We start from the raw sequence: 27,870 nt of genomic DNA on the forward strand, positions 1-27,870 counted from the left end.
TATATCGAAATCAAACGAGGAAGAGAGAGGTGATTTAGAAAGAGCACAGTCCATATTGATTATATACGCTCTCGTGTGTTCGTGACTGTGATTAAATATTGACAAAGAGAGCGTCGCGAGCGTGTTGTTTTTACGGGCAAATCAGGAATGTTCCTTCCGCTTCCCAAGAAAAAAACTAAACGGAAGTTAAACTGGTAAGTGAAGTGTCTTTTTTTCCTCTCATCACACATCCACATTTTCCTGTTTGTGTTGGCTATATGGGAAATACAGTACCTATCTGGCATATACTCACACTTAATGACGTTTAATGAGTTTTATTTTCTGTCTTTTGTTGTTTAAAGCTCATCGGATGATGTGTTTGTTTGATAGTAATGAGAGTAGAGTTGGTTATAGTGTATGTTACTGCCATCCTAAACACACGAAACAAACACAGTAAGTGCCACCAGACAAGACACGAGATTTATACGTGCAAATGAGTGTAAATCCCCGGATTTGTATTTATTTATTTACTATTTATAACTTCTTGGATGCAGTTTTGATGAGGAAAGTAATGGTTTTAATTAATTTATTTTTTATTTTTTATCCGAGTCGATTATCTGTGATCTTGTGGATGTGGAAGTAAGTTAGTATATTGATTTTTATTTTATTTATTTTTTATTAAAATGTGCCTTTTAAAGGGAAAACATATAGTTTTATAAACAGAATGGGTTCATATGCTCTGAACAATATTATACAAGACAAACATTAATTGTCTATTGTTAATTTGTAAGTGCCTGATAATTGAAAATATTATTCTTTATTTGTATTTCTGCTTTAATGTTGACACAATAATAAACAAAATCATCAGACTGGTAATTAGAAAACATAATATTCATTGCGAATTATTTGTTGTTATAATAAGTAATAACAATGATTAGTATTAATCCCCTTCTATTCCATTCTAAAGTTATTTTACATTATAAATGTGTTTTTTAAGGTTATGTCTAAATGTTAAATATAAAATGTTACTCTTTGCTCACTTCAGAATTATGTGTCTTTAAGGTTGAATAATTATGCAATAACAATAAATGACAAAAGGAAATGCTAGAGCACACAGTAGTAAAATAGTTGGCTGTTTTTAGAGATCCATCAACTTTAGCCATTTATCAATAGAACTGATAGTAAATAATTTATATAAGAAAAAGTGTCTGTAATATATGTGAAGAATATTGAACCAGTTGCTGTTTATCTCTCACTTATTTATGAAATATAATGTATATTGGATCATATATAACCTACTTAGGCTATATATGTTCACTTTTTATAATATGTTTGAGATATGACTTGTATCTGAATTGTGCATTATCTCAGTACGCAATAATGGATTTAGGTCTCTCATTGTTTTTGTTCGTTTATTGCATAAACACCTCTCAAAGTTCTAGATCCCTAAATATCTATTACTCCCAAGAGTAAACAAAACCTTTTTAAATAACCTTGTTGGAAATGTGGGTTAAGACTGATTTGATTTCTTTCTGTCCATTTCTAATAAGCTCTTTAAATCTGCACAGAGCAGATTTCTTCAGCCTTAATTAGATTTCTGTTCCACATAAACAGAAAAGCCCATTTGCGTGTGTAGACTACACATGGCTTCATCACACACTGTACTGAAACTCTACACGCACTTGTGCACAGTCCGATTAAAAAAATATATATATTTTTATATTTGCAACAGCAGCTGAAAAAGATATTTAATTCGTTATCCACTTATACTAATCTTGATATAGGTGATTTAGAGGGAATATATTTGATCGAAATCAATAGTCATTTGTAAAAATGACCAACTCCAGTGCACAATGTTTACATTTTATATAAATTTCTATTATTAATCTTGGATGAAAAAAAATTGTTCCTTGTACATCAGTACACTAGTTGACTCCAATGAAACCACAGAGAATTTGATGCTGGACTGATAAATGAGAAGTGTGTGTTGGATTTTTGCCAATATTTGGGCACTCAAAAGTGCAACAGAAGTGAAAGTGCATGTTACAGTGGTTGTATGTTGTTTGTGGCATTGCATTTCAATCTTTGGACAAATTGGAAAACTTTTCAATATTTTAAAAGGGTGTGTTTTTATCTCATACACTGTTATACATGTTATATATATATATATATATATTGGAATAACTAATACTGTTAGTATGCTGGCGGGTGCTTTTAGGCACTATTAAAAATCTCATGTATTGGTTTGAGAGAGTGGATTAGTTTTAGATGTGTAAGATGTGTTCAGTGGTATACTAGCTGGGGCTATAGAGATGTTATTGTCTCAAACTTGTTCACAGGAAGTGAGTTTCACAATGAAGATGCATGTCTCGTGCATTTCTAATAATGTGGTTCCGTTTTTGCTGTGCCAGCCAGCCAGACGACGTGATTCTACATTGCAATCCTGTGGCTACATTAGAGACAGTTGTAGTAGCGTAAAGACTAGAGTCTATTTGTCTGCATATTTGCATGACACACATAAGGGTATATTTTATAAAGATGACAGTAAAACAAACAGTAGGGACGCCACCAGGAGAGGAACTTGTTAGTCGTTTGGCGCCGTTTCGCACGGCATGTTGGAAATTTCATGAGACAATTCTATATTTAGTTCTAATTCCTTATCACACCTTTCTTCAGCGTTACGTTTATATCCAAGTACAACAAATAATAAATCTTATCAGTCACTATTGTGTGCACTGCATAGCCTACATATTCTATGTATCTCGGGGTGTTGGTTACCTGCATATGTGATGTTTTGTAAGTCCTGTTAAGTAAGTCATTTGGTTGTTTGTATGTGAAATAATTGGGTGTGGGGTTTGAACTGATAAGATGAGGTACACACAGGAATGAGGCCCTGCATCCTGTCACACTTGTGATCACAATGAAGCAACCATATCAGCCATCTTATATGCAGGTTTTCAGGTTGGCAAACTCTGCTCTGAGCTGGCCAAACTGGTTTCAGCTTAGCGTGTTACTAGGTAGTGTTGAGAGGGATCAGATATCTAGTGTCGCAGCTCAAGGAAGGAACTGCTCTGTTTTTAGATTAATCCATATGCGTGTCTCGGTGTGCCATTTTAGCACAGGGCTGTTGGGCAACACAAGTGAAACAGAAAGCACCCTTGAAACAAAAATGCTATACAAACAAAGAGTGAGGTAAGAAAACAAGTTGGCATTATATGCGTCACATACTTTGTGTGCTACAAATCCCCCTTTTTGGAACTTTGTGTGCTGCATTCATAGACACACACCGCCTTAAATCTATTAGATGATGTTCCTATAAAAAGACAGAGTTCATTGCTTTTGAAAACCATTCTGAGTGTTGGGAGGAGGTTGTGTGGACTCAGTTGAGTGGCTTGGCTTGGGTTCAAACTGTGCCTTTGCCAAAAGCCACTTATTAAAACGTTTCTGTGGTGCACTGCTGTTCACCTCAAGCACCTGCCAAAAAAGTGATGATTTCACTGTTTGGGAGTGTGCCATAAGGGAATCCCAGCCAGCTGATCTTCGGTTTTCTTTCTGCGGAGAAACTCGGGAGCAATGTTTGGAGAGACGTTCTGTATCTGTAACAGAAACTGCATCGTTCGACCCTGTGGTCTGCAGCGTTTTTGGCCATTGTCAAATTTGGTTAACAAACAATTCTGCTGTATTAAGGCTGGCAGTTTGCCATCATAGTTGCACACAAACAAAATCAACTGGCTTGATTTGCTGAATTACAGCATTAATCATGCTTACTCCTTTGTCATTAACTGAAAAGACTGGATTTTTTAGGTTATAATACAAAGCAAAACGCATACCCTACTCACAACATAGTCCTTATGAAACTACCAACTGACTCGTTCTGCCAGTTTATTTCCATCAGGTCTTTGCAGGCAGAAACTTTACAGGCTAATACTGAAGGAAAATTGGCAGTTCTAACCTACCCCCACTTCCTCCTGAATACTAAATCATGCACATGCAAATGCATGTTTGCTAGTAAAAGTTGAATATTGACAGTTTTGTGCTATTGTCTGCAAAGCTGTCTTTCTCTCTGAGCTCTGTTATTGATGGGGGGTCATAAAGAGTAAAAGAACAGCGACCGCATTCACATGAAGATTCTGGAATGCAAAGATGACAATTTACCAAAATGCAGCTTTAGACCCGAGCAGGGTTGTTGTACGGTGATTTCAGTCACGGCTAGCAAAAGAATGATAATGAGATACACTTTAATGATAGATTTGTGTTTTTATTTTAATCTAATATTGTTTAAAAAAAAAAAAGAATTATCTTATAAATAGCATTATAACTTTTATATATATATATATAATAACATTTAAAAATGTAATTGTTTTAAATAAATGACCTTTTTGAATTTATCTATAAAATAGTGCATTATAACAGAAAAATCCTTTGGAGAAATGTGTGTCTGTACCATCTCTTCTAATTAAATGTTATACATTTATATGTTTTTACACTTGGAGCTCCTACATACTCAAATTGACATAAACTGTAATACAATATTGTAATATTATTTATTCCTCATTATTGTTCCTAAAAGCCTATAGCCTCATTTTCGTAATATTCTTTTGCATATTTTTCCTATTATATCGGTCCACTATCAAAAAAAAAAAAAAAATGGAACGCATTCATTCCAATGTGGTAGCTAGTTTTGTCACACAATACCAAAATTTCAGTAGTCTGTAGTACAAATACCAGTACAATTTCATGGTTCTCTACCAACTTCGGTACCATAGCAAAAACTATTGTAACACTTTTATTTTAATTAAACTATTTGAAAATAAAATTACACAGTTCACTTATGTATTAAGTAAACAATGCATTAGAACATTAGCTTGTATCCTTCAAATGTTGTTCAATTAAGTAAACATTGCATTCAAAAGATCAAATTAAAAGTTGTAATAAAGTTTAAAAAAAACAAAGAAACACACAAATCCACTGACCTATTTTTACTTTTTTTTTTTTGTCCTGTCCGTCGCTATGGTTATGATCACAATGTTAAACAATTTGAACAATTTTTAGATTCAGTCCTTAATATACAATTCGTGATCGCCTCAGTCCCCGATAAAACTCGTATGAAAATGGCGGCAGACTTCGGCTCTTCCCCGTATTTTAGTCTGCATTATTCATCATGTTCTGCAACGCCAGAGTCAAAAGCAGAGGACAACGTGTGTGCATTTACTGATAGATTATGATATCTGTGTAGTTCTTTGTCATAAATGCAGTTTACATAATATGATGCGGGCTTATGACTTATTTATTATATTACTTTTTTATTATTATTATGAAATTCCTTTGATTTAAATGGACGTTGTGACTTTTCCTACTCTAGTTATACTTCATTCTATGGAATAAAATGGCTAAGATTTGTCATAATATTAATTTTATAATAAATCCAAAAGCAAAACACACAAAAAGAACTATAAAAGGGAGTGGAAATGACAAATGAGCTAATGAGTGGTCCTCTGCAGCCATCTACTGGTTATAGTGGTAATTTTATGTAATTTCCATGTTAAGTGTTATTGTTTTCCACCAGAAATCCTCCACTAAATTATAGCTCATTTATCTCCATGAATAAAAAAGATAAATGTAACGTATATAAATATATATAAAAAATATAATATAAATATTACGTTGAAAAAAATATAAAAACATATTGCCAATCTATACAATTACAGTAATAAAAAGTTTGTCTATATTCTTAATGAATATCACTTATATTTAAAATGATTAGAATTTAATTCCGTATTCAGGGATGGACTTGATAGGTAGTGAACAGTATTGCTCATGGCTTGCCTACCCTAGTATACAAACAATATATTATATTTTTAAATCATACCTGAATTGCCCCTGCTTAGCAGCATGAAAAACTTTTATTCAAGTGTTGCCTTGCTTGAGGCAATGCTCTCAGGAACACCCTTCTCTATGTTTTCTACATCAGCAGAGTGCATTTGCTATATATGTGTTATCCAGACTTCCTCTAGCTGTGTTGAGTCTTTGTATTTACTATGTTGTCAAATTGGGTTTCTTGCATCATATCGGCGCCTTTGAGGCTGTACATTTAAGGTATGTTATGTTACATCCTGTTCTTGAAGAGAAAAAGGTGTTGAAGACGTTGTTTTTAGACAATATGCGCGTTCACTATTAAACATCATGACAATTTATTGCTTTTGGATCCCATCACTTTAGCCCATTGCTTTTATATTCACTCCTATTTGCTTATGGTTTTTTAACCAATAATTTTTAGGAGTACTAGTGCTACTAGAGTACTACTAAGGAAAAAAGTTCTCCTCTTCGTTTTTCTGTTGTGTGTCAAGTCTTCTCAATGGCACAATATCCTCAAGAATACAGGGCCAAGAATGTGAAATCATGTGCACTTCTGTTCTCTTACTGTTCTGAGGAAGGAAATCTCATGTATATGGAGGCCCACGCTTTCGCCCTCAGATTTGCCCACAGCCCTTACACACGCCATCGCCATGGGAACCGCTGAAGAGATGGTAACGAGGTTACACGATTGGCTCGCCTTCCCTGAAACATTGAAAATACCATTTCAAGAGACATCAAACCAATGCTTGAGGTTCAAGCCCAGGATCTCTAGCTGTAATTTTATGTAAAGGGTTTTTCCATTGCCCAACACCAGCTAAAAAAGAAAAGAAAACACACTTTAATTACATCTTTCCCTTTATGAAACCCCATAATTGTATGTAGGCTAAATATTTAGAACATTTTAGGGTTTAAGATAAGTAGGTTGTTGGGGTTTAAATACTAATTTGCTCATTAATTTAAAAAAATAGGTACTATTTTGTATTTTTAGGTAGTCACATCCACATGGTTGATTAACTGAAATGTTTACTCTCCCATATGTCAAGCCAATCTACAGTCAGTTCCTGTTTTATGTTGCAGTGAATTAAGTTTCCAACTTTATATGGTGTAAATATGTTCACTTGTTACAGCATAGATGTGTCCATGTCAGTTTATATAATAGTGCCATATATTTTGGCATTATATTGGTCACCCTGCAGTCTAATTTTGTTTGCATCATCAGTAATTTAAAAGAGAACCTTATCGATCAACCACTGCAGAAAATGTTTATTCTCCTTTGACAATGGTGTTTGTAGATTTTGGAACTGGTACAGGTTATCAGCCAAAATGAGCTATTGTCACCTGAGCTTATATGTTGATCTAGGCAAGACACATTTAAAAAGTGAGAAGAGATAAATCATAAAACAATCTTAAGATTTTCATCTGTGTAAATAAATGTCCTATCTACTTGAGTATTGAGCTTGACCCATTGGGAATCGTTTAACGATCTATGATGCACAAAAAAAAATCCCCTTTAAGATTCCACTATAGGCATTTAGAAAGCACAGAGATTTGTCTGTGCTTTTCTTCATTTAATGCAGTGCGACAACTGATCAGTCATAACCAGATTGATTTGTGTGATCAACAGGTGCCTCGTTCTCAGTACACATGAGAAATTTTAAATGTTGACACTGGTGATGTGAAATTACGTACTAGTGTTGGTGTTGGTTTCTGTGTTCTGTTTCTTAAAAACCAAATTGATACATATTCATATTAAACCTAGATGGTTAGTTTGTTAAAATGGTAAACAGTTATTTGGTTATTGGTTAAGTGACAAGGAAATTCATTTCAGAGGAAAATGTATTACATTTTGTTTAGAAAGGAAATGGAATCCGTTTCACATTATGAGAAACTTGTAGCTTGACAAGTGGCAGTTCACAAAACTGATCTGATGTTTCTAATAATCCTGAGATCTCAATGCTAGAGTAAAGAATGTCACCAGACCAGAACATCTCGGTTTCGTTTCCATTACTTTGCAATGCACGTATAGAACAGACTCAGTTAGTCTATGCAGGTATTAGAGATATTAAAGTTTCAACCTTTTAAACTCATTTATCTGTATCTGTTTGAAGAACGTTTTACTCTGTTACATGCCTAAAAGAAAAAACATTAATCATTATTCTCTGTCCATCTTCATCATGACTTATCTATTTCTTACTCCTAGCTGACTAGAATATGATATCATGTTGAATGTATGGTGTAAATGCATGGATTTCAGACCCCTGTGGTGAATCTGGATGTTGGCCAACTTGACACTCATTATCAGTGGAATTAGACCCTTAGTGCTGCCTTTATCTCCACTGTGTTTGCTCAGACTTCACAATCGCCAGCGCCCAACATCCATTTCTGTGGGTTAACCCATACACTCCCAGAGTCCTTCAAAATCCTGTCCGTCTGAATTCTCTCCCCTTTACTCAGTTTTTTAAGGGTGCCTGTGCCTGATTCAGTTTTTCTTAATCATTAAATTAAGTTAAAGGGAATAGTTCACCCAAATATAAAAACTGTCATCAATCACTCACCCTCGAGTTGTTCCAAACTCCGTTAGACTTTCATTCATCTTCAAAACACAAATGGAGAAATTTGAATGAAACCTTCAAGACCAGCCATTTCTGTCCCTCCATTGGGACAAGTTCAAAAGTGCATAAATGTGTTTTTTTTTTTTTTTTTTTTTTTTTTTTTTTTTAATCAATTAAGTGGTTTAACTAAATGCAGAGACACTTTATATGATGGGCCGAATTAACTTAGGCTTTTATTCACATATGAACAATGGTCAACGGAAGCTCAATCGTACTTGTGTGACGTACAAGAACAAACCTCATTGGTTCCTGCGGAAGCTCAAACCTGCTTGCGTGACCCGCAATATGACAAAAGACAAAAGAAAAGGGATTTGAGATGTTTTAAGAAACAATGTTTGAGGGTATATAAAATGAATGGAGAAAACAAAATTTTAGACACATTTTAAATTTAACATCCAGCATCAAGGGACTAAGTTGATGTCATACTCCCCTTTTACACAGAGAGCGCCGTAACGTGACAAAACTCGAACACTGCCAGTATAATCAACGAAGCATCACATGGCATGTTGACACTGTCATGATGATTTTTTTTTTTATGAAGTGCAGTGAATCGACTAAGGTGTGGTTATGATTGATGACAAATAGTGAAATGCAAATGTGAGGAGAAAGATTATTTCCTTATAGGACCAGATAAATTAGACCGAAAATGATTGTGAATAGGCTGTGTGTTTCATAGTCCCTCCTTGTGTCATGTCCTGTTAGTAAAAGTCTGAAGACGGTATTTCTGATTTACACTTGTTACACTGTTAGACTTGGTAAGTTTATTTGATTTCCACTTCAAATGCTCCATGGTCATTGTATTAGTTCAAAATTCTGATTCAACTATTTGTTTTGTTTTTTGTAATCACTTAAAAATATTCACTAAAATGAGTTTTAAGTTTTAAATATTGCTCTTAATTAGTATTAATAAATGTTAGTGATATTACTGCAGTTATAGTCTTAATTTGTAAAAAAAAAAAACAGTGAGGAGAATGTGTAATTTTACTGTGTTTTTATTCTTACACTACAGGAATCATTTACACATTCTCATATTGTTTAAATATTACTTTTCTTCTTCAGTGGAACACAGAAGTTGTTTATTTTTTTAATCTCCAGTGAATGAGGACTGAGGATTCAAAATAGACGATTAACCTTTTATAAAAGTAACTCAAAGCCTATATTTTTAACTCTGCAAGGAACAGTCTGAAATTTACGTTGTGTCATTACTTCTTACTACTTGAATGGATATAAAAAATTCTAGTGTATAAAGACTAGCTGATGTGTGGCTTCAGGAGTCTTTGAATATTCTGCATTGTGCATTGTTCCACTTATCAAATGACTAAATAAATAAAAATGTGCCGTGTTGTTTTTCCCAGAGCAAAGACATAAATATTGTTATATATCAAAAATGGTCAAAAGTCTAAAAAAGGTTTTTTAAATATATAATTTTTCTGTTATTTCCTCTCTCAGGTAGGCCCCTGTGTGTGGGGGATCATCTTCCCCTCAGCTGTCTGCAGGTGTCTGTCGAGTAGAAGACCAACACTTCCTGTTTTCTGAAGCCCTGCCTCTGGATCAAGTTATAAAAAGTGGTCCCGTCTGTTTTCGGGTGTGGGGGGAAGTGAAGGGGCCAGAATCCCAGCTTGTCCTGTTTCTCAGGCAATGAAGCTGCAGGCGGTGATGGAGAACCTGCACAGACAGCAGAGAGCCAAACTGCTGATGGAGCAGGCGGGGCAATCACGCAGCCCAGCCCCCATGGGGGAGGAGCTTAAAGCAATCTCTGCCTCTGACACAGAGCAGGCGCAGATGGCGGCGCTAGCAGCGATGCGCGCAGTAGCAGCTGGACTTCAGATGGCCGACAGCCCCATGTCTGAACACAGCAGTGGAGGAGATGTAGATGATGAAGAGGAGGAGGAAGAGGAAGTGGAGGAGCAATACAAAGATATGATGGGGTCTGAGGAGGAAGAGCAGATGTAAGTGGGCAGTCACATGCAAATGAATGCAAGTGAGTTTTTGGCTGCTGCTTGAGCTGGTTGTTTACATTACATACACTACCAATCAAAAGTTTAATAATAATGTAATTTTTTTGAATGTAGTTTAAATAAGTATTTTATGCTCAAGGCTGTATTTATTTAATCCAAATGTAGTAAAAACATTAATATTGTGAATTATTACAATTTGAAAGAACTATTTTAATGTAATTTATTAATGTGACGCAAAGCTGAATTTTCAGCATCATTACTCCAGTCTTCAGTGTCACATGATCCTTCAGAAATCATTCTAATATGCTGATTTGATGCCCAAGCAACATTTCTTGATTTTATTAATGCTGAAAACATTTGTGCTGCTTCATATTTTGTGGAAACTGATACACTACTATTCAGAAGTTTGGGGTAAGTAGGATTTTTTTTAATAAAGAAGAAAAAAAGAATCAAGAATGATTTCTGAAGGAAATGTAAGTAAAAGTAATGATGCTGAAAATGCAGCTTTGCATCACAGGAATAACTTGCATGTGAAAATATATTAGAATAAAAAACCTAATGTTTAAATTAAATTGTTATAATTTTTTTTGTTTTACTGTTTTACTGTATTTTTTATCAAATAGTGGATCTAGAGCCTTGGTGAGCATAAGAGACGTCTTTCAAAAACATAAAAACTTTAATTATTCCAAACATTTGACCAATAGTGTTTGTCGGGTCGAGGGAAATAAAATACTTTAAATCTATTCTGAATTCTAAAACGTGGTTTTAGTCCGATTTCTAACTACATGTGAAATGTTGCATTTACAAACTCGATCCAAACTATGTGTTTTATCTATTCACCCCCCCCCCCCAAACATCCCTCATATCTTCAGACAATGTACAAATCTACTTTGCACCTACTATATATTTAATGTGTAGCTCTCTGTAAATTATTTTCTCACAGAAATTTTAATGTAGTGCATTTGGAGAACATTGAACCCATAGCAATGTTTCATTAAATTAATGAGTTGCCTGAATTTATAACCGTCTCTCATGTGTTGCCTCTTTAACATTTCACCATCTAATGTGTTTCAGAAAACAGAAATGGGATGAAGATGACTTTGAGGGTGAGATGGAGGAAGACTATGACGACGATCTTGGTGACGAAGGGCTGCCGTCGGGCCGTGAGGCTGTCACTCCAGGCAGAGGCATCCTCCTCTTACCCCATCGCCATTTACACCCTCACTCCCAGCTGCTAAAGGCTCGGCCTGCTTCTGAAACCGAACCGCGAGTATTGACTCACTCCGCTCATTCATCCCATGGGCCACTCCATGGGCAGGACCACGCAGACTGGACCTATGAAGAGCAGTTCAGACAGGTGGGTACTGTGGGTATATTTGACCTGAAACAGGTCTTGCCACAATGATGTTAGATGTTAGCTAAATAAACACTCCTCGCACACCTGGACGGTTGCAGGTGTGTAGGATAAATGTAGTGTAAATAATAGTATTTGTTGCGTTCGCTGTCGTAATGTGCAAACATTTATCTGGAATGGAAACCTATCATGTTAAAAACATGCTTTGAAATGCCAATGTTATAGTCTTCTTCAGGGAAGTTTGTTAAAGTAAAACAGTTTATCAAATAAATATTTGCTAGCAACGACGGGGTACAGTCCTTGAGGAAATAGCGTGACTAATTTATCCAGAAGACCTCACTGAAGCTGCAAAGTTTTATGCTGAGTGTGAGATTTTGTGATCTTAAGTTATGAAATCAGAACTCCTGAACTAAGCAATATACAGCCAGAGACATTGAGTAAATTTGACCTTCACGCACCAAAATACTTGCATTTTTAATCATGTTTGTGTGCTTTTTACACAACTAATCACAAACTAGATGTGTTCATTACAAGACTGTAGCTACTGATATTCATTCTCTCAAAAAGCCACTTTGTTGAAAGTTATTTTATTACATGCTTTTGTTAAACCTGAACCATGTATCAAAAAGTCACACACATTATCTGTCACATAGATTAGCTGTGGTTTAGCCCGTAAGTGCAGGCTGTGGCTTATGATGTCAAATTGTGACCTAAAAAAATGAAGTAGGTTCAAGACATAGGCTAATTACTGTTTATCTCGGAACATAAAGGCAAACGCTGGATCATGCAGAATCTCACACATCATATTTGTGGTTTGTCAAAATGAACTTTGAACGTTGAAGGACTCGCCCTTTAAATGAGTTCCTACAAACAAGAAAAGTTCTGTTACTCCGTGATTTAAGCCAATAAAGAGCCTTCATCCGGAGCAGCTGTCAATGACAATGACTCCTATTAGTCAGCCACATGTTACACACTGCAAGCCATATTAAAAATGCTCTTGAAACCATTTAATGTTGTTTTTAAATCATGCTAAGCCATCCCTGGTATATTTGCGATCAGATTGGAGATATTGTCTTGTATTGAAACATTGTCTCAATTAAAGGGTTCGTTTAAAAAAAAAAAAAAAAAATTGTGTCATTAATTAAGTACTACATTCATGTCATTCCCAACCCGCAAGACATTCGTTCATCTTGGAGACACAAATGAAGATCTTTTTAATGAAATCTAAGAGATCTCTGTCCCTCCATTGACAGCCTACGCAACTACCACTTTCAAGCCCCAGAAAGGTAGTAAAGACATCATTAAAAATCCATGTGTCTAGTTTAACCTCAGTTTTATGAAGCAATGCGAGTGTTTTGTTCCCCCACCATAATTTACCACTTCATTTACAAAATAATTCACCTCAGACGCGCATTCACACAACAGCGTTGACATGAGGGTGAGTAATCAATGACAGAATTTTCACTTTTGGGTGAACTATCCCTTTAAGTCATAGCCAATCCCTTTTGATCCTGGCCCACTTTGCCTCCTATCCACTCTCCTCTATACTATCTAATAAAGTAAAGTGTGAAAAAAAAAAAAAAATGGATTTGGATTTGTCACTAAGTTTAATTTGATTATTATTTATTGTGATTTCCTTTCTGGTGATGTGTATTAAACAGCTGCCATATACGTTCATGGTTTTATGCCTGATTTATGGAACTGAAAGGAGTCATGCAGTAGCTCTATTGTGAATATGTACCATGCCGTAGCAATAATGCTTTCCCATAATGACTGTTTTATACACTCACCATTTGCTCCAAAAGTGCTGTGACTGTTTCTACCCTTCTTAAGGGAATTTTTAAACACAGATTTCCGGTTAAGGAGCAGTGCAGGGTTTTTTTTTTATGCTCATGTTTGATTTGGACATTTTGTACCCTTCTTGAGAACAAGGTCATGTGATTTGTGTATGCTGGCCATGTGATGTGCTGAGTGAAGCGTTTGCAGGTGTTTACAACTGTTGGTTGGCGGGCGACAGAAATGCTATCGGGGTATTAGCATTCAGTTCGAAGCTTGATCTTCATATCAAGTCGTTGCCAGAAAACGTGGGCAGTGAATATTGTGGGCAGTTGCATAATCAAGACGAGCAGGACTCTCTGTACGTTGAGATGTTACACAATGATTGGGTGGCATTTGAATGGTTGTATAATGTATACTTTACACCCCCGCCCCCATTCTGAATATGAGAATGCTGAAACTGGATGATACACCCAGTTACAACAACACGCAAATGGTTCAATACATACTTGCCTGTTGTTGCCTTACACTAGTGTGTTTGGAAACTGTAGTGTTTGAGCATGTGCTACAGTATGTCTGGAAAGGGTTAAGGCCTGTGGTTTATTTTGGGCAGGTGGGTGGGGGCAGTGAGGAATGCGCCTGAGGGAAAGTGATAATCTGGACCCTGTCAGAAAAAAAAAAAAAAAAATCCGCCAATGTCTTTATCGGCCGTCACAGCTGGAACCTTTCCAAACTGAACTCTGGCACACTTTAACAAATAAAAACCATTTCTCAAGTAAAACCTCACATGGAGCTACAAGTAAACCTGTCCTCTGGCATTGCACCGAGCATGTCAAAGGCTGACAGCTGGTCCCTCTCCTGAACCAGCTGGGACACGGACAAAATAAATACAAAGCTTCTGTGTTTCCGATTATGTTTGATACAGATATTAATTAATCGTGTTTTAAGGCATGCTGCCAAAGTCTCTAGCATAACTATCTGTGCCTGCCATTAAGTGACTTGAATAAAAAAACAGATTTATTCGCTGGTATCAAAAATGACATGTCTTAATCATTTACACACTGATGATGGCTTTATTGCTGCTGTTTGCTGCCGGCCAAGATTGTGGTTTAAATTCATTGGGATTGTTGTGATTTGCCTTTTTTTATATATATATATATATATATTGTAAGGTTAAATTCATCCTCTTGTAAATAAGATGTAGTCACATGCTGGATTTTAAAAGTTTGTTGCGGCTGATTTTTGTGCCTATGCAAATTTTCCTCTTGGTGCTGCCAGGTGCTCACGGTTTCATCTGAACCTCCAAGAGACTTTTCTTTTTAACTAAATCGTCCTCTGAGCTGAAGTCATATAGGAGTGTATATCTATATGTACCCACTGTCTAGGTGGTTTTATGCAACAACAAAAAAAGGTGGCTCTTCCTGATAACTGAGCTCACTTACTACATTAATTATTTTATTCTAAATATATTTAAATTTCAATGCAAGCGAAATGCGTAATATAGTTACTTTAGTAACGTAGTTGCATGAACTAATTTCAAATGTGTGATTCACATGATATGTATAACTGCATGTTGGTATCAGTCATACTGAAGAGATCAGAATGTAATTTTCACCCATAAATAAATTTCATTTACTCACCCTTATGTCATTCCAAACCTTTTGAAGAATGTTTTCGATACCATTGACAAAAAAAACACTGATATTTCTCAAGATATCTTATTTTATGTTCAACAGAGGTAAGTGTCACAAGTTTGGAATGACATAAGGGCAAGTAAATGATGATACATTTAATTCATAATACTATACTACTGGATCTGGTTAATTTTGTTTTCTGTGGTTTTAGGCGATAACTGGCTTTCCCACACAACTGTATTTGAGGATTTACTTTTAGTTTACGTTGCCATAAACCAACTGGATGCATTGTTATTCTATAGTAAGAGACTACCATGATATCATATATGAGGGTAACATATTTCGTATTTTGTAGCTCTATAAAATGTTACACTTCCTCTCGCACAAACTTCCTGAGAAAAGGAGAAGTATACTTTGATGTCCGCTATAAACGTGAACAGCAGGGCAAATGGAGACCAGATGAACGGTAAAGAAAAGAGCTCTTTAAAAATTCATCACACCCTCCACAGGCAGTTGCCATTTAGTGGTTTTAACATTAAACATTGATTTGCTCACTGCAAACTGAAGGGGGGTGACCATTAAAGGCACAAAGCTGTGTGGAGCTTGGAATCTTTATACATCTTTTTATGTGGTTTTAGTCACTGGTTTGATCCATTGTTTCCTCAATATATCCCTCTAGCTTTCGCAAATTTCATGGATTTTTTTTTAAAATGTACATGCATTCTTGCTAATTACTCTTGGTATTGTCAATTTGTTGTTGTCGTTCACTTACACACTTGCTAATTGGTTTTGGTGTTTTTATCTGTCAAACTGTTGTTAAATTGTAGTGTTGCTTATTACATTTGGAATTTTCAATGTTTTCATCACTTGATTGACTGTCAAGTTTTCAAAAACTCTTGCTAATTATGTTCTGTATTATCGTTTGGCTTTTGTCGCTTGACCAGTTGTTGAATTGCCGTAAACTCTTGCTAATTATGTTGGGTATCGGTGCTTTTTTAAAATATTTTTTTATATATAGTTGTAGAATTGCAGTATGCTTGCTTAAAATATGTTTGGTATCACTTTTTGTAGTTCAAACCGTTATGTATATCTCCAGGTTCCACTCTTTGGTTAAACAAATGAACTTCTCACAGTTCCTGATGTAAACCTATCAGTGCCTCATTTGCTTAATTCCCAGATTTGCTTTCACCGCTGACCTAATATCAGTCAGCCTTTTAATTATTCCTGTCTCGGAAAAGAAGTCATGAAAGGAATCTAGACAGTGAATAAATCATCTGATTAATGTAGACTTGACATCATGTGTTCATATTCGTTTCAGACAGACATCTCCCATAGGTATTCTACTATTCAAACGGCTTTAACTGCACAGACCACTTACTCATGTCCGAGCAGGAAAACGAGCACACGAATTGTTGTTATGGAGAGTAGTTCATAGCTGGATATTGTCCAGGCATTGCTGCTGCTTCTGAGCTGATGTCAGACTGAGGGTTCTAGACGCTGGAATGTAAACAAAGATGGCCGAAAAGCTTAGGCTAGCACTTTTTTCCATTGCATCACACTTCTCTCTAACGCTTTTTGTTAATCAATCTGAAATGTCTCTTGGCCTTAAAGGAAATTTTCTTACATTTGATAAACTTTAATTCCACAATGAATTGGGTTTTTTTTTTCAGTACATGTGGTTTTAGGTGGTTCTAAATGTAGAAAAATGTGTACATTTATTTATGAATCATGATCTCTGTGAAACCGTTCGCCCACGCAGATTTTATTTACAAATGTTTTTGTACGTACGGTTGGTGAATGAGGGTAGTTGGACAAATCTGGGATCAGAAGTCAAATGTTGAGCCACTTTCTAATTGATGGGGATGAACAGGCCATGTAAACTGGTAAACTGCGAGACAGGAAGGTAACAGGATGAATTACTGGAGCTGTTACAATACCTAATTGGTTCAGAGCAGATAGTTTCATCCCTTTTGCTCTCTTTATTTCTGTCTGAGCAGGCGTCTTAAATTTAAGTTAATTGTGTCATCTGTGTAGGTCATTCTATGCAACTTTTTTTCTATTTCTGTGACTTCAGACATTAGAATTCCTTTTAATGATGACTCCTGGGTTCAATAAAAAGCTTGTGAAAATACAATGTGGTGTATTAAACAGTTTCATTTAGTTAATAGTTGATAATGTTGCTTCTATCATTAAGATTTTTCAAGCATTCAGATTTTGAATGTCTTCATTATTAAATCATCATAAAACAAACATATGATTGTTAAATAAAATGCTTCATTGTGGTGTATTAAAGTTAAATTTAGGTAGTGGTTGATAAAGTTTTTTTTTTTTTTTTCAGTGTTTTTATTGAGTGTATTCGAAACTTTGAACTGACTTTCAGCCCACACAGATTTCAGTACGGGTTAAATTAAAAAAGATTTGAATAATTTAGCCAGAATTCAGTTTCAGGTTTCTGAAATCAATTTCTCGTTCCCTGCAGGTGTTTCTGGTTAGGTGTGGTTTAACGAGGGACGTTGTGACCCTCTAGTTTCTCTCAGTAATACAGAAACCACAGTCTCCTTTGCCCTCGATGCAACCCCATCACTCAAATGAAGTAAGATCGAGGCGTCTGAGAACAGGCATCTTCATGAAATCGATACTGTTCTTTTGTGCTTTCATCATTACCCTCCCCCCACTCGGGCCTCACTTATTTCCGGCCCATCCTCCCCATTGTCGTTTTGCCTGCCTCTTGAGGTGATTGGCAGGTGTGAAATGTTGCTGCGTTGTTTCGAGGCCAACAGCTCACGTGTCATCGAAATACAATGTCAGACCTTCTCAATGTCAATCCAAGGTATCCAATTCAGCATTCATTCACTCGCTCACTTCTGAATACCTTTTGAGAAGTTAAACTGACCCACAGAAGCATTTCACACCTTACATCTTTGTTACTTTTAACGTGATTGTTAGGTGCATTCCTGAATTCAAATAAGGACGCAAATGCTTGTTTGTGTTCTGTCGGTTAGGTTCTTCGTTATGTTGGATGTTTATCTTTGCATAGCTCTGATGTCAGTCATTACTTCTAGTTTACCACCAAGTTTGATGTAACATTTAGAGCCTAAAATTCATAGCCAACCGACTCTTTTATGGTACATTCCTCCACCCTGAATTTGAGGTACATTCCTCCACCCTGTATTTGAGGTACAGTCAGATGTCTCTGCTTCCACCCGCTTAAAACAGATAAACAGATGTGTTTCCATGGTGTAAGGGTGGGGGCTTAGGGTGTATCAGCAGAATTTGGGGCAAAAGGATCTATAGCTCTATCCATTGGTGAGAGCTGAAGTCCACTGAGGGGGAGATCTCAGAGCAAGAGTTAAAATATTAATGATTGGTTCCTGTTTACCTGCTGATTTACCTGCTTACTTTTTTAAGGAAGCTTGAATGAGTGGCCACAATACTATTGATTTGAGTCACAATTCAAAAAAATTATATATATATATATATATATATATATATATATATATATATATATATATATATATATATATATATATATATATATATATATATATATCACAAGATGGAAAGTGGAATCTTAGATGTCCCCAATTGACTGTGACATCATATAAAAAACAAAATGTCAATGGCTTCAACAATTAATCTCACATTTTACATTTGATGTCACTTCATAATAGCCATGCAATTTATGATGTGCTTTCTTTGTTTCAATACTTTGCTAAAAGAAAAATCATTACATTTTTACACATAATGTCCTCAGACATAAGAGATTATAGCTGTGAATTCATCTTGTAATTATTATTTATGACAAGACATGAATGTCGCATACTCTGAGTACTCTAATAGTATTTTCTCCATTGCTATACTGATTCACAAACTAAGGAGTCTTGTGAGCCAGGTTTTTTTTTTTTTTAAGAATCAATATGAAAGACACATTGTTGGCTTAAATTGGACTGGCTCATTCACTCTGTGAATCACATTTTGTGATAATCGTGTCATGATGAATCATAAGTCATTTTATTTTGTCAAAACTTGAAATGAATCAAGAGCAGTTACAGTTTTGTGAGTTCTTAAGGCCTTTGAGTCTTTTGAGACAAAACTGTTAAATTTCTTTGGATTCTTCAAAGGTATAGTTCACCCAAAATTGAAAATTCTACCATTTATTACTCGCCCTCATGTCGATCCAAAGGCTTTCGTTCATCTTTGGAACACAAATTAAGATCTTTTTAATGATCTGAGAGCTTTCTGTCTCTCCATTGACAGCCTAAGCAACTACCACTTTGACGCTTAAAGTTCATAAAGAGATCGTAAAACTAATCCATATGAATTGAGCGGTTTAGTCTTAATTTTCTGAAGAGATACTATCGCTTTATATGATGAACAGATTGAATTTAGGCTTTTTTTCCACAAACATTCGTCGACTCACTCATCAGTTGTGGTAAATGGAAGCTCAAGCAAGTTCATTCTCATGTTACGCAGCACATTTGAGCTTCTGCAAGAACCAATGAGGTTTGTTCTTGCTCGCCAAGCAGGTTTGGTTGAGCTTCTGTTTATGTTCGCTGATCAATGTTTATATGTGAATAAAAGCCAAAATTAAATCTGTTCATCATATAAAGTGATCGAGTCTTTTACTAAACTAAATTAGTTTTACGTTCTCTTTATGAACTTTTTGAAGCGTCAAAGTGGTAGTTGCTTAGGCTGTCAATGGAGGGAAAAAAAGCTCTCGGATTTCATCAAAAAGATTTTCATTTGTGTTCCGAAGATGAACGAAAGTCTTATGGGTTTGGAACGACATGAGGGTGAGTAATTAATGACAGAATTTTCATTTTTGAGTCAACTATCCCTTTAAGCATTACATTGAGCTATTCTTATAAAAACCTAGAATGGTATGGAGTGCTGGGCGGCTGGTTTTGTATACAGACTGGCAGGTAAAAGGGACACGGATAGTAAAATTATGGGTAAGAAAAAGATAAGGGTGCGTTCTGAGTACCCAACTGAAAATAGAGAAGAGGCAAGCCTTTTGAGAGATTTATTGTGTGGCACTCCTCAAAAACACATATATCCTGTAATTAACCCTCTGCTGGCCCCCAGCATTACCTTTACACTCAAATCCCCCCCATAGTCCACTGATAGAAGACAGAGCTCTCTGTGCTGCTATAATGAGAGCTCAGGAACGGGGAAAGAAAGCGAGAAGGGAAGGAGAGGGAAAGAATGAGCAATTTAATGCTGCCCGTTGCTCAGCTACCATCACTGTAGCGTGACCTTTTTAGGCACATGATGTGGCTTCTGCTATCATAAAGGTACTTCAGGCATTCACACATTTCTTAATAATATTGCTTTAATTAAAACCAAAGATCTGATTAAAATACCATTTTACATTACATTTTAATGTGTCCATTAATGAATCATAAAATGAACAATAATTGTTCAAAATAGTGTATAGGATCACTGCATACAGACAACATACTTCACCACATATACTGTCTGTATATTGAGATCAAAAATAAAATCATAAGAAAATGTAATTGATCAAATACTGAATTGAAAACTAGTCATCATGACACAGGTATTACTTGTGGCTCATTCACTGCAGTGGAAAAGTAAGGTCTTGCGTATTGCATTGTTGTGTATACTGTTCTGCACAATGTGCTTTGTTTACTGCTCGTTTTGGAAAGTATAGTTGGCAATTAGTATGGTAGCATGCTGTTCCAAACATGGCCATGGTTACGGCTGTAATGGATGGATAGATGTCCTTTTTTTTTTTTTTTTTTTGTAGTGTGTGTTAGAAGCAATAGTGCACTTGACGTTAATAAATATGTTTCAAGCACTTAATGGGGGTTATGCATGCACAACAAACTTCCATATTCTGTAAAACAGGTCGCAAGGCTTCCGGTTCAGGTCTTCATGTGCTTCGTTAAATATTGAGCCGTTTTACTCAAGATAACTTCATAGTTGGAAGATGAGCTTAACCGATGTCCATTGCATGCATGATATCTAAAAGTGTTTTAGTTTTCTTCTTACTAACATTTAGATATTTAAATAGAATAAAACGGCAGCAATAAAAAGAGCAAGCTAGGTTAACTGATTACCTTAAGTCCATAGATATCGGTATCAGTTCACACCGCAGTCAACATTTTCCTCCGTAAAGCGGAGGCAGTGAGACCTGGTTTCCTGTTTGCTCATGTACGTCCGGCATAAAGCCTATTGCTAGCTAACTGTACTGTTTAGCCATGACTTCAAAATATAGCATGGCCTCTTGTGCTTTACTGCTTAAATAATGAAATTCCTGATCAGGAAGTCAAGAGAAGTCAAGTCAACATTTTCATACACAGTGCTTTTAACTTTTTTTTGTCTGTTTTTCCTTATGCAGCTCTATGAACTGGACAGTGACCCAAAGAGGAAGGAGTTCCTGGACGATCTGTTCAGCTTTATGCAGAAGAGAGGTATGTATGAAGAAAATCACCCTTTTCCTGCTCAGAACTATCTCCATTTGACATCTTATAGAGTTTATTAACCTTTATCACTCAGACCTGTCCAAAGTATGCCCCTTGTGCACTCATATCAGCACCCAGCTCATCTTTCACATCTCCACGGTGATGTTTATCTGTATTTATATCAAAGCACTGCAGTTTCCTCTGTTTGTATCATGCTGAACTTGGGCTGTGGCTCCCACATTCACATGTGTGATTATAAACGTGGGAGTGCTAACACATGTCCATGTCATGATCCGGCCTTGGAACTGTTGAAGCATGTGTTCCCATATACATTTACATAAACCCGCTCCACTGGCTTTGGAAAATGTTCTCCAACACCTGTTAAACCCTCTCCTGATTAATACATTAATGACCTGTGAGAATTTTATCAGCCATGTTTTTTTATAGCACAAATGTGTGCGTACGACAACCTGCTGCCTAGGAAAAACGCTGACATTTTCCCAAATAAAGACTCATATGGGAGTGTCTTTCCTTTTTATAGTGTATATTTTCAAACTGCTGTGACGCTCAACGCAGCTGTTTGTTTTTGTGCAGGGACCCCAGTGAACAGGATTCCCATCATGGCCAAGCAGGTGCTGGACCTCTACATGCTGTACCAACTGGTGACAGAGAAGGGGGGGCTGGTGGAGGTCATAAATAAAAAGTTGTGGAGGGAGATCACGAAGGGCCTGAACTTGCCGACCTCCATCACTAGCGCTGCCTTCACTCTCAGAACACAGTACGTACTCGCTGACACCTCCACTGCAGGAGAAATGATGTTTACTTACACATGTACAGGCCTGGCATTTATGTGGTCACTATTTAAAGGTACACTGTAACTTTTTTTTTTTTTTTCAAAATTAACTATGAGTCAATACATCAATCGTTCTTCCAAAACATGTTCTTGTCTTACCCTGATTCACTATGGTAAGCCTGTCATAAGTGTTTATATTTTAAACCTGTCTGGATTGTTTCGTGGGAAATTGCATACATGCGTCACACGCCCGTTCGTGTCTTGTCATGTACGTAAATAGAGAAAAGTGTCTCCGGCTACTTTGATGCGTGTATGGAGTGGTAGTGGCATAGGTTAGTTGTCTGCTGGCATAAAGAGAACGCGACAGAGCTCGTAATAAAACCAGAATAAACATTGGCTTGGCTTTTCGGAGAACTGCGGGATTTGAAATGTTGTAAAAGCAATGCAGAGATGCCATGTTATTACTCAACTGGTGAGTAAGGTATTTTATTGAACAGATAAATTGCCAAATGTAGCTCTCAAACAGAGTTCATTGTAAAGCATTATCTATTGTGAATGGTCATTTCATGGGCTTTTGTAGCGCTGTGCTGGAATTTATTTTCAAGGAAGTATTGTGTCTATTAATGGGTATAACTAGAGTATGTTCTTCAGCAAGTCAGCCTGATTTCCAAAGCACAACAAATTCTACTGTACAAATTATTGCTGTGGTCTGACTAAAGTTTAATTTTGAAAGGTACACTATGTAACTTTTGGCCCCAAAACTGAAGGCATTTTGCAGAACAACATTGTTTTGGTTGTGCTTCAGCTCTTCGTGACTGTGCGGATGAATATGACCCTTAACAATAGATAATGCTTAACAATAAATTCTGTTTGAGAGCTACATATGGCAATTCATCTGTTCAATAAAATACCTTACTCACCTGTTGAGTAATAAAAACACCATCACTGCGTCGCTTTTACAACATTTCAAATCCCTTAATTCTCTCCATCTCTGAAAAGCCAAGCCGATGTTGTTTTATTACGAGCTCTGTTGCGTTCTGTTTTTGCCAGCAGACACTCCTGTTCAGCGGTTTTTAAAATGGGTGATTCCCGGAGGTTTGAGATTTAGCTGCTCCATGTCAACCGTTCTCGCTCATTGTGACAACTAACCTATGCCGTTTATACTTTGGGCTTGAGACTACATAATACCAGGTGACTCCAGGGAGCCCATCCCTGTAAGAGGACTGCAGGTTGGTTTATCTGAAAGGGACAATTAGATCATTAATTAGTAGCAAACTCATTGTGTGTTCTTTATTTCTCACCCCTCTGCAGGTATATGAAGTATCTGTATCCTTACGAATGTGAGAAGAGGGGTCTCAGCAATCCCAACGAGCTGCAGGTGGCCATCGACAGTAACCGGCGAGAGGGACGCAGGCAAGGTTTTGGCAGCTCACTCTTCACCTACTCGCCCAATGGAACACCCACCATGCTCTCCTCTCCCAAACTCTCCATGCCACCCATGGGCATCGCCCTGCCCAGCAACGGAGCCTCCATCTTATCCTTACAGAAAATTAAAAAAGGTCAGCCTTGCTCACAGACACGCAGAAATAATGCAGAGGATCATAACATCTCTTTAACTCTTTCCCCGCCATTGACAAAAATGTATGTAATTTATGAGAAAACGCTTTCGTGCCATTGACAGAATTTTCCGTCTTCCTGTGTTTTCACTGTTATACGGTTGGGGGCACTATGAAACCTTTTCTCAAAGAGTGCTGAATCTCCTGATCAAAACACGGGCAAAGAAGCAGCAGTAACAAGCGAAAGCGATTGTAAGCACATCCATATGTAAAATAAATGTAAAAAATGCTGCCGCTGACTGGCAACTTTTTTTCAAAAATGCTGGTGGGGAAAGAGTTAATGACATCTTGGTGTACACGTGTTCTTTAATGTTGCCATGTGGTTTGCTTTATTTCAAATGTGTTTTGTCTTTCTATCTCTTTCTCTGTTGTAGAGGATGACGGGGTTCGTCTGCCAGTGTCTCTGGCCAGTCAGACAGTAGCTGCGGCCCAGGCTGCAGCTGCACAGGCCACCATCGCACAGGTTGCTGCACTGGAGCAGCTGCGGGACAAGCTGGAGTCTGGCGAGCCCCCGGAGAAGAAGATTGCACTACCACTGGAGGAACACCAGCGGCTACTGCAGAGAGCTCTGCAGCACAACCTGCTGGCCATGACGGCACAAATCCCTATGAACATTCGCATCAACAATCAAGGTACTGACACTTTAACATTCTGGGCTCCAGACAAGTGATGAACCAAATATATCAGTAAGGATGTGCAGACAAATTTTAAAACCAACTAGTCCAGGGCTGGGCTCCGCTGACATCCAATTTTCTTGCAGAGTTTAGCTTCAACCCCAATCAAACTCACATGCCTGTAGCTTTCTAGCAGAGATGGTCTCGTTATTGGGAGATAACAGGGTCTGTGGCTCTACAATTGGAGAAAGCGTAACGGTCAACTTGGATTGAAGTTTCTGGATAACCAATCACATTACAGCCTTGAAGTCATGGAATTTCTTTCAGAGTGGTGCGACGGTTAGTCACTGTTTGCATACAAAAAAGTCTGTGATTTCTCTTATAAAAACAGAAATAAGATTTAAAAATCAGTTTAAAAAAATAAAATAAGTTTTTCCTAAAGTTTAATGGCAAACATGTTGAAGATTAGCTGATAGGCTGTTTTGTCATTAAATAAGCTGTTTTCCAACACAAGCAGTTTATTCAGTGTAGTGAAGCCTCTCCTCCATTGACATCCATTCAAAAAGACGGCTAAGCTTTGCTAACCTTGAAGGCTTGCCTTATAGTGACTTTGTTTATAGTAATCCTAAAGACCATGATTCGCTTGTACTGGTGTGTTTGATTAGGTTTGGAGGTAAACTCTGCAGGAAAGTAGCTCTTGAGGGCTAGAGTTGCCCAGCCCTGGACTAGACAGAGGGTTGCTTGACAAATCTGTCTTAAAGGCCTAGTTCACCCAAAAATCAAATTTCTGTCATTTACTCACACTCATGTCATTCCAAACTCATAAGACTTTCGTTCATCTTCAATACAGATTAAGATATTTTTTTCTGGTCCTCCACTAAAAGATGAACAGAATAAACATTGATCAGCACATATACATATAAAGCATATTAAATATGGTAAACAGAAGCTCAACTGTAAGTATGAGCTGCCATTTACCATATTTACCATATATATATATATATATATATATATATATATATATATATATATATATATATATATATATATATATATATATATATATATATATATATGCACACATACACGCATACATATAGTACGATCATATACATTGTACGTTGAAACATAATCATTACAGTTACAGTTAGCCTACATAGAGTTGCCTCAATTTGCATTCTTACTGTGGGTTTATCTTTTCCCATAAACACCAACCTGAGAAAAAACACCTTTTATAAAACGTCTGATGTTTCAGGGAAACCTGTGTGTGGAATATCCAACTTCTGGTTCCTGAGGTTATGAAATGAACTCGGTGTGTTTTCTAGTGCAGCACTGCAAAGCCCCTCTTACATCATCATTCACTGGTACTAACTATTTTGTTGGAAAGGGTGTGAAAATATTACCACTGACTAAATTACTGGCATGTGGTAAGTGCACTTTGCAGATCAGTAGTTGTCAGGTGGAGATGTCAGCCTCCTTCTGTGGTGTGAGTCATTAGTCTGAACTGTCATTATCCCACAGTAGTAACTCTAGTACTGTTCTTACTAAATGCTGTTCTTGTGAATGAGAAAAGAGGATGTTTAAAAGTGCTTTGATTAGATCTTATCAGAGTTGAAAGTTGCACTGGTGTATTTACTCTAAAGGATGGTGGCATGCAGGATCTGATTCATTAGACAACTGGAGGTGTTGACCCATTTTAAACCGCAAGGACAAAAATACAAGTCAAATAGCTTTTCTTTTGTGGGGAATCCCTGCCTCAACACAGATTGATTTCCTTTTTTTGGTTAGAGGTGTTAAATACTAGAGGTTTCACCTTGCACATTTTATCGGAAGATGAATAAGAGACTGAACAAATTCCCCTTGCCGCTGCATGTGATCTGTTTGCATTGTTTTTTTTTAAGTTGCTTGACTGGGAAATAGCTGAGAAGTAGCGTCCCCTGCTGGTAGCCAGTATGCTTTCAGATTATACTGTCTGAATGCCACAGAGGATTATTACTATTGCACATACTTTGGATTAGTGATTTGTATAAATCCCCACCCAACGTATTAAATGTTGGCACTTAACTCGTACTAGACTGTTTGTGTTGCATAAATAAGTAATGCCTCATGCTACTTTTTGAGGAGAGTGTGAGAAAAAAAGAATGTGCTTTTATTCAGATGAAATCTCTGTTTGTTGTCCATCAGAGAGCAGACCAGACTCTGCCATGAACCTGACTACCAATGGCCTAAACAGCATCAGCATGTCTTTGGAGCTTAATGGAGTCGTCTACACTGGTGAGGATCCTGTCGCCACATGTATTTTGTGTGTGTGTTCAAGTTCTCCCTTGTTTTGATTGTGACCAATCTTCCCGTTTTCTCATAATAGGTGTTCTCTTCGCCCAGGCCGCGGCGCAGACCTCATCGGGTGCATCTAACAAATCCTCCGCAGGCAACAGCGGGCCTCAATCAGTTCTCCACACGCCTACCTCATCTTCCTCCAACAACCAATCGCCTTAGCACCTCAGACTCTCTCCCTCAATGCAAAACCAAAACCTCAGTTACTACAGAAGATATGCCAAAAACCTAGTCAGGAATAACTGAATCGTTCTCAACTTGAAGTACACTAGCTCAGGTCTTTTATTTACACTCTCCTTTGTTCAGGAGTCAAAAGAAATCTAAAATAACAACAGAGTTTATTATAAAGATAATGATATATAATGTATATGCAAAACCTGTGAATAATTTATTTCTCTTTCTGTGAGCACACTGTCGGGCGTTAACAAGGCAGTAGGATTCTGCTTTTTAAGGTTTTATAATCTTTGACTGATGAAAGCTTTTCATCTATAAGCAAAACCATAACAATAGTAGGATTGTTATAACGTGTGATGCAAACAGCTTAAGGCTCTGAACTAATAATATATTATTATAGATTTTATTTTCCCTGTGTATGTATCTGCAGTGCCTTGTGAAGGTTTTTCCTCAGCACACTTTGAATGCGCTGTTGACAGGCGAACGTCTAAACTTCATTACTAACACAATACATAGTGCGTAATGATGTGGATTTTTAGTTTTTTTACATTTATTGCAAGTATTTAACCATTTGATTTCCCATCTTAGAGGTCTGCTCTGTGATGGTGTTAATGATCTTAATTTCAGTCAGTGAACATTCATGCTAATGAACTCATTTGAAAAAATTGTAGGCATGCATTTGTAGACGTGTATAATTGCATTCATAACGTTTTCATTGTTCATGTTTGTTTTATTTTTGCCT

General features: G+C 36.8%; 1 protein-coding gene across 1 annotated transcript; it reads left to right on the forward strand.

Annotated features, from left to right (window-relative positions):
• On the forward strand, positions 1-27,319 carry arid3a (AT-rich interactive domain 3A). The gene is made up of 9 exons (XM_084394661.1): positions 1-194; positions 9,897-10,396; positions 11,480-11,762; positions 21,534-21,606; positions 22,192-22,375; positions 23,702-23,949; positions 24,381-24,638; positions 26,805-26,894; positions 26,986-27,319. The coding sequence occupies exons 2-9, from the start codon at positions 10,086-10,088 to the stop codon at positions 27,114-27,116; spliced, it is 1,578 nt and encodes a 525-aa protein (XP_084250787.1). The 5' UTR covers positions 1-194; positions 9,897-10,085; the 3' UTR covers positions 27,117-27,319.
• The last annotated feature ends 551 nt before the right edge of the window (positions 27,320-27,870 follow it).

This window comes from Rutilus rutilus (assembly GCF_951802725.1).
Source record: "Rutilus rutilus genome assembly, chromosome: 22".
In the NCBI taxonomy this organism is placed as follows: domain Eukaryota; kingdom Metazoa; phylum Chordata; class Actinopteri; order Cypriniformes; family Leuciscidae; genus Rutilus; species Rutilus rutilus.